At 43.6% G+C, this 12,225-nt stretch overlaps 1 protein-coding gene and 1 long non-coding RNA gene across 2 annotated transcripts in view; one reads left to right on the top strand and one right to left on the bottom strand.

Annotated features, from left to right (window-relative positions):
* Positions 1-2,236, bottom strand: part of LOC102381322 (transcription factor Maf) — a 238,983-nt gene extending 236,747 nt beyond the window's left edge. The window contains 1 exon segment of the mRNA XM_025211026.1: positions 1-2,236. This exon segment is cut by the window's left edge and continues 119 nt beyond it. Coding sequence (XP_025066811.1) covers positions 1-489 — 489 coding nt within the window. The 5' untranslated portion in view covers positions 490-2,236.
* The window catches only part of LOC112551221, a 114,332-nt gene continuing 102,547 nt past the window's right edge, over positions 441-12,225 (top strand). Inside the window, exon 1 of the long non-coding RNA XR_003095443.1 lies at positions 441-561. This is a non-coding gene — a long non-coding RNA (uncharacterized LOC112551221). The remainder of the gene's footprint in view (positions 562-12,225) is intronic.

Genomic DNA, 12,225 nt, shown 5'->3' on the forward strand with positions numbered 1-12,225 from the left:
CGCGATCACCGCGGACACCACGGCGGCGGCGGAGCCGATCTCTTCGCCGGGCATGGAGCCCCCGGAGCCGGCGGCCAGCTGCTGCCCTCTAGCATAGCCATCGAAGCTGCTCTGGAGCGGGTGGTGGGTGCTGTTGATCAGCGCTTCCACCGCGTCCTCGGGGCTGAATCCCAACGCCTCTGGGTTGAGCTGCTGCGGGTAGCCGGTCATCCAGTAATAATCTTCCAGGTGGGTCTTCTGGTCCGTGCCAGAGCCCGGGCTGGGCGCCGAGAAGCTCGGGGAAGGGGGCACCGAGCTGCAGGGCGTGCTCATCGGGGTGGAAGAGAGGGATCCCCCAGCGATCAAGCGGCCGCACTGGCTGATAATGCGATCGGTCTCCACCGGCTCCTTTTTCACTTCAAACTTCATCAGATCGAAGTCATTAACATATTCCATGGCCAGGGGACTGGTGGGCAGGTCGGAGTTGCTCATTGCCAGTTCTGATGCCATCCTTTTGCTGCTGACAGTCCTCCAGAAAGGGTGCACGCCAGGAGCGAGGGGGCTGCTCGGAGTTGCCGCCGGGTGAGCCAGCTTGATGATTTGCGAGGGCTATTTTTCCTCCTCTCTCTCTCTCTCTCTCTCTCCTCTCTCCACCAGCCCCTTGCAAAGCCGCGCTCCAAATTGCACCGCTGCTTCTCGCTCCCGCTTCTCCTTCGCAGAGTCTCGGAGACTGATGATGCATCAGCCCCGAGCGCCTCTTTCTAGTCGCCTTTTTGCATCAAGGTTGGAGTCTCTCGCAGCTGTTGCTGCAAATAAGGTTGCTTGCTTTTTTTTTTTTTTTTTTGTGCTCGGTGGTGGTTGGTTTTTTTGGGGTGGGGGGGTTGGTATTAGTCTTAATTTTTTTTTTTTTTTTTTGGTTATTTTTAACACTTCATCCTTTTCCTCGGGTCTTTTTTCATCCCAAGTGCAAAGCCAGGAGAGGTTTCATCGGGGAGAGGAGGGGGGGGAAGAAAAAAAAAAAGAGGAGGAGGAGGGAAGGAGAGACACACGCGCAAAAAAGAAAAAGAAAAAGAAAAATTCAAAAAAAAAGGAAAAAATAATAATGAAAAAAAGGCAACGTGGTCACTCGAGTCGGAATAATCATGAAAAGGGGGTGAAGGAAAAAAAAAAAAAAGGAAAAATAAAAGGGAAGAAAAAAAACAACACAAAAATCAAAACTCTCCAGCCCAAAGCTACGGCGAGAAGATGAAAAATATTTTCAAAAGGTTTCATCCGGCCGGAGAGTTTAAAAGCATTGCTGAGTTTTATAGCGGTCTTGACGTCAGGCTTCAAATGGGAAATGGACTCCGCGGCCGGGCCAATGGGCGGCCTCGCTCCCGGCCCTCATTAGCATAATAGTATAGAAACAAGGAAACTTTTCCGAGCTGTCAATCAGCGGCAATCAGCTGACTGTCAGCTGGGAGGGCCGCTTAACCCCTGCGCGCCCGGCGCCGCCCCCGAGCCCCTCTCCCGGGTCGGGTTTGCGGGCCGGGGCAGAGCTGCCTGAGCCCCGCACTGGCCCAGCCCCTGGCACTGGCACTAGCAGGGGGGCTGCTGCTGGCATCCCCCCTCCACCCCAGGACGGCTGCCCCTGGTGCGATGCATCTCCCCCTGTGTCTTTTGACTTTTTTTTTTTCCCCTCCTGGGGAGGGTGGGGGGAGAGGAGCTGGCTGGGAAAACTGAAAGCAAAATAAGTGAGTGCATTTCCACCTCGACAGCGACACCTTTCGGTCAAGGTCAGTTTCAAGTTGATCCCTGGCCAGTTTTGCTGGGAGGAATTAAAAAAAAAAAAAAAAAGCCAAAAAAGCCAAGTCCTGGAGCTGGGCAACTCCCCCTCCCCTTGCCACCCACTCTGCCCCCAGGCTGCTTCTGCCACAGGACCGCTGTGCCACCCCCGGGAGAGGCTGTGCTGCACAGGGACCCGGGGTGACCGGCTGGAGGCAAGAAGAGCAGCATCTTTAAAGCTGCCAGCCTTGATTTTCAAGGGGCTTTATGGCAATATCAATAGAATTAAAGTTCCTTGTAATTCCGTGATAAATGAGATGTCTCTAGTAAGTAAGATTAAGTGCCGCGCTATAAAGTTGTTTATCTGAAAAGTAATTCTCAGAAACCTGACTTCTGACACTTAGTCATATATTAAACCAGCTTCTTGAACATTGCACTCCAGAACCTTTCTTCTCCTCGTCTGGCTCACCCAGTCCCTTCCCCGCTCGCCATGGCTATTTATAACACCACCTAGAATATTACTTAGAGGGTGCAGGACTTTTTTTTCCCCCCGGATGGTGGAAATCGTCATTTCCAAAAGCCAAAGAATCTCTTCTTCCCGCAATGGCTACTATCCTGACGAGAGATAATATCTCCGGCGTGTGCCCTTACTGATTATCAGCCCCATGATGAGTTGGTGAAAGTCAGATTGTGCCCTCAGCCCCACTTGAAAGAAGTTTGGCGTGCCACAAATGTAAAGATTATTCAGTCCAGACATGGGCACAAGAGTGTTTTAGAGAACTGTTATACAAGCAAAGCTCCACCACCAGCACACACACACACACACACACACACACACACACACAAAAAGCTGTGGTTGTCTGTTAGGTGTAGCTTAGAAATTCATATTCACACAAAAAGTGAATACAACTTAATGATTCAGGCTTGCTGCCCTCTGCTTTCTGACATGGTTGGAGCCATCAACAAAAGTTAGGCAGGCTCGTAGCATAAATCCCCAAAGGACAATCTAATTCCCTGTATTTGGTTTCTTCTTGAGCAAGACAAATGAGTTACAGTATATCACTTAACGTTCTCACCTGGGTGAGACATAAAATGTGGGTTAATATTTTTAAATGAAAAGGTTATTGCTTTGCAGAATTTACAAGTGGAGTATTTCACTGGCCCCTTCGATAGATGTCGGAGGAAATATGTCTTTAGACTCATAAACTAGTTTGTTTAGACATGAACATTTAAAGTGCTACATTTGCAAAGGAGTCCACTCCAAACCACAGACAAACGAGTGGGGAACGGTGCGAGTGAAAGGGGCACCCTCTGTGCTGCAAAAGGGACTGGAGCTCTGCTCTGCTAGAACATCACATACAATTATTAGTTGTGCAACACTGTCCTTGTACACATCTGACTGCTACGCCACTATGTTTCTGCCATGCAGCACACGGGGAAGGGGGGGGAGGGGGGGCATTATTAGCAATTTCTGGATAACCTTCAAAAGCAGCTTGGGGTTTTTTTGGACATTGTTGGAATCATCAACAAAAGTTACACAGGCAAAAACCTCCTCCCTGCAGTATATAATTCTCATTTTAGGAGTATTTTTCTTTATTATTTGGCTATTCACAATGGGTGTCTAAACATTTACAGTCCTCTATTAACAGCGTTTCTTTGCTAACAATCGCACACTTTCATTTCAATTAGAGCTATTCAGCCTTCAGTTTTTCTACAATTATTGCAGGCCAAATTCCCCCAGACTGCTCCCTTTTCCCTAGCCCTGTTACAATCCTGTCCTACTCTCCAAGCAGAGTAAAATCGAGACGGTTCTTTTCCTATTCTCTTGATCACTCTTAGGGATCTCTGTCGAACGGTGTAATTTAGAGCCCTGTACACTAGTTGTTATTGACCTGGTTCACAAGCTTTCTGAGACTGATGTATTTTTACTGCAGGAGGCTATTTTTGTTTGACAAGCCATGCACTGGAATGTGAAACATTAACAATCAAAATGCACACAAATTGCACAACACTGGTACAGGCTTTACAAGTGCACATGAAAAATGTTCGGATCGGCACGCAGTCTGCGTGTGTTTGGGTGCATGTGTACCAGCAAAGGTTTAGAACGAAAGTAACATGCGTGTTGCCAGCTGTATTGACTGGAGGTGCAATTTGTTATAGCGCACACAGATCCAGAACAAACATTAAGTAAAGTTACTGCACCTCTTGTTTATCTAGTGCTTTATTTTATGGTGCAGAACTAAGAAGTGTCCACTGAATTTAACTATGAAACCAGCCAAATTGATTTCAGAGAGACTTCCTCAGACTAACAGAATGATAAGGCATAAACTGTTCTTAGGTGCGGTGCTAGATAAATCCTTTTAACAGTCTTCAGATCAGTTAACAGGGTAAGTAAATCACAAATCACTGTTAGCAGATTTATGGGAGAGAATTAATAGAATCAGAGGAGATAATCTGATAGGGATAAAATTGCTGAGGAAACAGTCCTGCCGTATATTCCAGGATATGAAACAACAGTCTGATTACTAGGAGTCATTATGGATAGGTGAATTATAAGCTAAATCATCATCATAGTAATTTGGTATTTATTAATTCTTTTCTCTCTAAACAACTCACAGATGCAAGTAAAAAAAAACAACCCCTCTCTCTCTGAAGCCAGGTTCTTTATATATTTTATTAGCTGTAATTTACTATTGCGTTACCTGTATTTACTTCATAATTGTACATTTTGCATTCAAATTTATGTAATGCATTATGCTTGAGAATATATTTTTCCCTTATTAGCATAAATAGTCACTTACCTCATGAATTACTAACAAAGTTTATCTGAAAATATAGGTATATTTTGTATTAAGTGGGACGCAAACATATGCACAATAAATTCTGATTTGCTCCTGGTGGTAAAGAGATACATAGCCATCCTGTGCTGGAGAAGCACGAGGAGGAAAAAGCATGTGAGAAGATTCAATTAATACTTATATCTGACCATAATTTCTGCTGTCATCAGTTCTGTTTACCTTTAATAAAGATAAAAGGTGTATTTTAAAGGCAGGAGCTGAGAAAAAAAAGAAAGGGGGGGGAAAAAACCCAGCCACAGGGAATTTATAGCTGCATTTTCCCTGTCCTCACCCCACTCTGCTCCATACATGGACGGATATATTGGGAGTGTACTGCCGGACTATGGATTGAGTCTGGTTTTTACCCAAACAAGGCTTCTCTGGACCCAACCCTGCTCAACAAATAATTAAACTGGAATGGCTCTAAAATCACCGTTTTATCTTCTCTGCTTCTTTTCTTCAAGGGTCTGGAAATGCAGCTAATTAGTAACATTCAGGCCAGTTCTGCTGCTCCTGTTCATCCTTACTCAGCCCAAGAGTACCACTTTGGCTTTAAAAACTGCAGGATTGGACCCTTGATGCCACTGAGATCAATGACAGATCATCCCTTGATTTCAGTGGGAGCCGGATTGGGTCCGTGATAGGTGCAATGTGTGTATGTCAAAAGCTGGGTGCTACTGAAAATGAATTAAATCAGCAGACTCCTCCTGCAAGAAGGCCTCTTCTCATTGAAGTCAAAGGCAAAATTCCTAGGGATCTTAATAAAAAAAGGATGAGCCTGATATTGAAGTTCTTATCATCCTGCTAGATATTGTGTGCTAACATGCATGTATATTTTGTTTGGACACAGAAGCATGGCCTCATGGGAGCATTCAAATGAGCATATCCATAAACGTAGCACGACAAAACAAGCTACTTTTGCCTCTCTCCGTTTTTCTTGAGCCCGGCACAATCCATTTCTGTGACTACGGCTTTTCTGCCCCACACACCTCTGAAACTGCTCTTTTATTTTAAGGCTGAGAAAATCTTCCTTTTAAACTCATGCTGAGCATCAAATTGGACTCCACTTGCTGCTGAACATCTTGGCTTTCTTTACCTTTTCCCCATCAGCTCATAGTATATTTTATGTGGAGTCCTTTACATTAATGAAATCTGCCTCTCCTCCTTATTTTCATTCCAGTTTTGTATTAGTGCTGCTGCATACACCACGCTTGCATCACTGAAGATCGCTTGAAGCCGTGTAAAAAAATTAAGTAAAATAAAAACGGTTGTTTTCTTTTCCTATAAAGTTTCCTATTTGGCCACTCAGCGTAGCCTTTTCATTCGTAAGCTCTATTGATTTTTCTGGAAAGTTGTCATTGCTGAATAAAAATATAGTTAGACCCGTCAGGCCAACAGCACATTTTTATTTGTTTCGTGTAGTCCTGTTCTTCTCCCCGCACCTCAGGATCTGGGAGGTCTTGTTCCTTGAGCTCTAGAAATTGTGAGGTATTAACAGCTGCTTCCAATTTATTCCCCTCAAAGTGCATAACAGCCACTGGCAAGAAGATACATCACTAATGCTATACCTGACCACGTAAGTACAGTCGGTGTATCAAGAGCCTGAATTGATTATGTGAGCACTCTCTTATCAATCGGTAGACTTTCACAGCATGCTTATAACATTCCTGGTTCTTGCTTCCAAATATTCTTAGATTAATGACAAAACCGAACAATTTCACGTGCTATGAAAAGAATTTCTCTCTTATCTGAAGGGAAGAAAACACAGATATTCAGTGGAGAGCTACAGGAGGCTCTGGGGGAGGTGGAGGGCGGGTGGCAACAGAGCGTTTCTGCATTGTGTTTGTCTTACGTTGCTTGTCCATAGTTTGCTTATTGTCATGTATTGTTTTGTCTGAGTTTAAAAATCGATAAAGCCATTTCTGATGAGAAAGGAGCCCTCGATCTAAAAGAAACCAAATCTAGAATTGAAATAAAGATTTTTCCTCAAGTGGCTGGTGGAATTTATCATTTGTAACTGAAATAATTATGGAAAGTGATATGGTGTGGTATTTACAGTGGAGTTCGCTAGAGGTGATAAATACAAAATCCAGGGAAAACTCACGTACCCAATTCATTTCAAAACTCTATACCGCTGTAAAATTCACATTTGTTCAAAGGGAGGGGTGAAGCAATTATACCTGGCACACACATGTGAAATGTCCCAACAACCTAATAAAATATGGACACTGTATTTTTTTTATATCTCCGCTAAAAAAAAAACACCAAAACAAAAATCATTCCTTTCCCAACTCCTTTTTGCACAGCATTAAGAGATTTCAACATATTATTAGGAAGCACTGACACAAGGTTGTAAGGCTGATATGAAAAATATTGAGTTGTATTTCATATTTCTTACTGCAATTCATATGTCAATAATGGGGGAGGGGGGAACATAATGGGTTGGGGTTTTTTAGCTGCAAATATTCCAAGTATTCTCTTTTTCTGACAAGATCTGAGCATAACTGAATTTTAAACAAATCTTTGCTTCAGCGTTTGGAGATTACACATAGCACAGAGCTTTCCTGGTGATCTACTGTGCTGTGTGTGACCTACTGAGCAGCTTTTGTTTGGATTACTCAACATAAACAGTAAAATACAGTAATTGCTCATCCTAAGAGATGGTGACACTCTGGAAACGCATAGCTCTTGATTTGCATGAAACAGGAAGGCCCATTAAAACACAAAGGGCTTGATTCCTCATTACCCCGCAGTAAGGAATTTGCACCCCTGCAAAGTGAGAGGGAAGAGCAGTGGTGTTTTACACTCCGCTCCGCACTCAGCTTGCACTGAGTTGTATGGCTGCAGGGTAAAGGGGGCAGGTCACCAAAGGCTTCTGGCAACTGCAGCAACAGTGAATGATGGGGATTAAAATGATAGGAATTAGGGAGAGACCCTCATTTACCCACTAGGCAGAGCTTGGAAGTTGGCATCCCTGAACTCCATTCCCAGCCTTAGCCCAAGTCATTTTTACTCCTTTATTTTTCTCTCTATAAAATGGGCGCAACCTTTGCTTACATGGTAGAAGTGCTGTGAACCTTTGCCTGAAACACAGAGACTTAGACAAAAGGTGTTGATGAGAACTAGATATAATATATCAGAGCCCAGGCCAAGCAACGTGTACAGGAACACCTGGGGAGCATACATTACCTCCAGTTGGATCTGGCCTAATCAGGGCGTTTTTGGACATTCCCCATCAGGTTTCCCTATTAAGAGGTAGATTTTGCAGTTTTAGAACCAATCCTGCTCTACACCAGACTGGCTGGAGGGGAGGGTTAACAGCAGTGGGTTTGCTTTCTGCATCTTCATTACTGGAACTGTCTTCTTGGCTACAGAGATCTGGTAGCATCTGCCAGAAAATCCATGTGAAAACAGTAGAGAGCTGCAGTTCCATTCAGTGGTCCTTGTAATCAGTTACATTTGATTTAGTTTGATCTACTTAACTTTTGGGTTTTTTTAATGCAATGCCTGAGTCATCGTTTTACAGAGATTAGAAGTTTCTGTAACCCACTGCATTGCTTTATAGGCTCTTAGTACGAAGAATCGTATATCTATATATTAGTGAGCTGGTAACGAAGTATTGTATAACTATATATTAGTGATCTGGCTTCCACCATGCCATTAGCTGTTAGCAGCAAAGAAGAGGAAACCCCGAGCTTGCATTTGTTTCTCCCAGAAATTAGATCACTGACATGGGAGATCTGGGCAGATTTGGTTCGGATTTGCTTCTTTCCGGAGTGCAGGGTCGTGCAGTAACTTTAATCCTTACCAAAAAGGAAATCATACAAATGCCCATGAAATTAATTTTCACACCTGCTGTTGGAATTAATAATGGGAACCCAAGTGGCATCCTATTTCAGTTCCCTCGAGGTGACTAACAATCCTGGCCATTAATATAATACCAACCACCCGAGGAATTTACCGTCCAAAGGATCTACCATGAAAAACAAATGATCCCCAGAGCTATGCCTGCACAATGGAAAAGAGCTTTAGTCATGTATTAGTCATTTTATCACAAGATTTTATTTTTGCACTATGAGGTTTTTCTTTTATGTTCAAAGAGAGCAGATAGGAACAACAGTATTTGTCTTGGTAATTTGCACCTAGGTTTGATTGTGTTTAAGCTGTTTAGCATAAGAAGAATGTGTGCAAATGTTTAAGAGCAATAAAATGAGGTCTCCAAGTGCATTGAATTTCTGATTCAGTATTTTCTCCCTCTTCTTGAGTATAGTCAGCCCCAGCATGAGCCCTGGGTGTGAGAAGGTGATGCTTACACTGCACTTAGATAGGAGAGTGGCCTGTTACCACTGTAAAATGCAGTTTGAAATTTTACCCCTGCTTTTCTCCTGTAGTTGCAAGGAATGAGATGTGCCAAGCACCGGCTTCACGGCTGGGTATCACTGTGCTGCCACTCTGCAATTTCCCAGCCTTCAAAGATGACATGTAGCTTGCAACTGCAGATCTAAGTGCCTGCACAGTGGCTCTGAACTGCCTTTAGGAGGCATTTGCATCCATCCTTGGAGCAGGAACAGTACTTGAAGCAGGACACAGAGTATTCATGCGCTTGAATCAGGCTGCAGAACCACCTTTGGTGAGAATATATCCAATCTTGTTGATTTAATTCTGCTCTAATGGACACAGGTGGGGTGCGATAAGCACCTGAAATATAACCATCAACGTAACATTTCCTCTCTCATCTCAGCTAGAATCTAGCTGATGGAAAGCCAGAAAGCCATCATGTGTGCCTGAGGAGTCACTCACTCGGGATGTTCACAGGATGACTTACGTTTGCTGGCCACCTTCAGGTGTTTTGCCACCTCTTGGTGGACCTCGAGATTTTGTTATATTAAGTCTCTAAGTTAAATCATGGCCTGGACATACATGAATATTCCTGGAAGGGGGAGCGTCAGTATCTGGATTTCTCTGCTGTGGTCCTAGACATACAGAGAGAGTACACCTCATAAGGCTTCAAGAATAAAACAATTATTTTGCATATAGAGAGTATCTCTGGGTCCAAAAAGATCATAAAATGCTTAGCTGTTGTGGATCCCATATACGTACTGTGGAGCTACACCGATTGGGAGGTAAGGAATTTTCTCACTGTAAATACATGCAGTGCGTGAGGCTGTTGGTATTCCTCCCTTCCTGTTTCAACATCTTACAAAGTATGACTTGGGGCCGGTACTGTGATGTAGGAGAATGATGCAGCAAGGATCGAAAGGTACTTGTCTGCCAAGACACAAGACGGAGCATAATGGATGAGAGTAAAATACACAACTGCTTCCTATTGTCATTAGACTACGGGACAGAGAAAGGAAGGGCCATAGAGAGAGGCCATCTTACCCATTTCCTGTAGAGCAAAAGTCAATCAGGGAAACCCTTGCCGTTCTTTCCTGTGTTTTTCACTGACACCTTGTGCGGCCCTCAACATACCTACAAAATAACTCCTTTAAACTGGGTATCACAGAAAAAAAACCTTGTTTCTTACCCACTATGTCCCTTAGCTCCAGCTGATTTGGACTCTTATCTCCTCCAGTCCCTTTTTGGGACTGATTTTTGCAAGTCTGAAATGCAAGGCTCAACTGAAAGTGCCTTTCAAGCTGTGCTTAGCTATGTACTCTTTTGCAAAGAAGACCAAAAATAAAGCACTAATAGCCACTAATAAGAGTCTATAACTTTCCATGCCTCTCAAATAGTCTGCTATTAGTCAAACTATCTCCTCAAATATAAAAGGAAAGATATATATCATACCCCAGTATTTGGTAAGTACAGCTGCAGATGCAGGGCTGTTTCATAGACTTGTGCGTGCTGCCGCAGCAGAGTGCCTGACTGTTACGAGAATTAGATGGGCCAGTGCAAAAAGGTGGTGTAAGCCCAGAAGGGTCTTTAAATGGTCTCTCAATGGGAGCTCCTTGGGGACTAAATCCCACAGTGTTAGCACTGGTGCTAGGACACTTCTGTGCTGCATAAGATTCCTAGCACATGGGACCGTATGGCCCAGCGCTAGTGTCTACGCAGGCTGTTTGCAGCAGCTGCCAGCAGCAAAGTAATTAAATTTTAACCTCCTTTTAATTTTCCAGGGCTAAATGGGAAGGAGCAAGAAAAGGAATGCTTTGATTTTTTTTCAGTAGCGTTTCGATCTGAGCACTAGGAAGAAACCAAACTTCTGCTGGTTTATAGAAAGGTGCTGCATATCTGTACTAGGGTGCTCCTTTTACACCATCTCCTTATGAGAATAATGGTCATAATAGTAATAATAATAATAGTGGTCAAGCCTAAGTGCATTGTGATTGCTCAGAGTGATACCTCAGCTTTATACCCACAGCTATCTGGAGTTTGATCTTGGGGTCAGAGGCACAGGCACTTAAAAGTGCCAGTTTTCTGCACGCCACAGAACAAATCCTCAGCCTCCATCTTTATTTCCCCTATCACTTGTTTTTAAACAATAGATTCATATGAAGAAAATCATCTATTTCCATCAGAGTTTGATGGCAGCTGGCAGGATTAGAAGCTACGTTCCCAATCGGATGCATTAGCTCTTTAATAATTGTAGAGATGAAAACACCTAGCCGGCTCTGTTCCTTGAGTGAGCACGAGAGGCAGAAAAGCGTGTGGATTTGGTTGCTTTGCTTCTGAGAACAAATGGCAACTCTGCTCATTTGAGGAAGTTTTGTGGCTTATAAAAGTAGAGATAACTGAGCAAAAGGGCCTCTTTGCTGCAACTGTTTGTGCTGTGCACAAAAGCCAGGAGAAAAAATGACTCTGTTGAAAGAACACAATAGGGAGGGTGAGTTTTATTCCTTCCATCCCAGTGTTTTCAACTGGTATCAAACATGATATCAAACATGGTACCAGTCTACAACAATAGCATTTCCCGAGCAATAATCCTACAAGCCCCCACATGGGAATCAGAACAAGCTGCCTCTTCCCTTGCCACCTGGGGTGTAGGGTTGGTGTTTGGAGCTCAGCACATAAGTATATTGATGAGCTACAAAGATTTGGTCTGAGTTGGGATGAGCGGAAACAGTGAGCTCTCCAGGGTTGGGCCCTCCACTTCAACCAAGACTTTCTTTCTTCCTTTTCAAGGGTAGTCCTAGCTAAGGGCTGGGGTGCATTATATGTTGTTACAACTTATGGCTGAAGGGGTAGATTCCTGGTCTGAATTTCCTCAGATAAAAGGACTGTTTGGACCTGGCGAATGCATACAAGCACATCTCCAAACAACAACTCAAGAGACAGACAGTCTACTGTAAAGAGGACTGAGCTCGCAGATCACTGGAGCTCTAATCTCAGCAGCAAGGCAGCGGGTAGCTGTAAAGCAAGGGCCTAATTTTCCAAAAGTCTTGGCTGGAAGCACCGTTCTCCATCATCAGGCTACAACTTTATAATAAGAAACAAATTGTTTCAAGTTACAGAATCCCAGACTGTACAGCTCTCCATCTTACCCAAAGACTAGCAGCAGCTGCTCAGAAGGGGTGTAGGCTAACCAAGTTAACACCAAAGGCAAAACTAGAAGAAGGTGAAATGATGTTTCTGTACCTTAATCTAGCCAATCAGATGCATTTTTCTTTGCACAGTTATTACTAGTAGCTCCCGGTACATTTCT

Source organism: Alligator sinensis, unplaced genomic scaffold (genome assembly GCF_000455745.1).
Source record: "Alligator sinensis unplaced genomic scaffold, ASM45574v1 scaffold119_1, whole genome shotgun sequence".
Lineage (NCBI taxonomy): Eukaryota > Metazoa > Chordata > Crocodylia > Alligatoridae > Alligator > Alligator sinensis.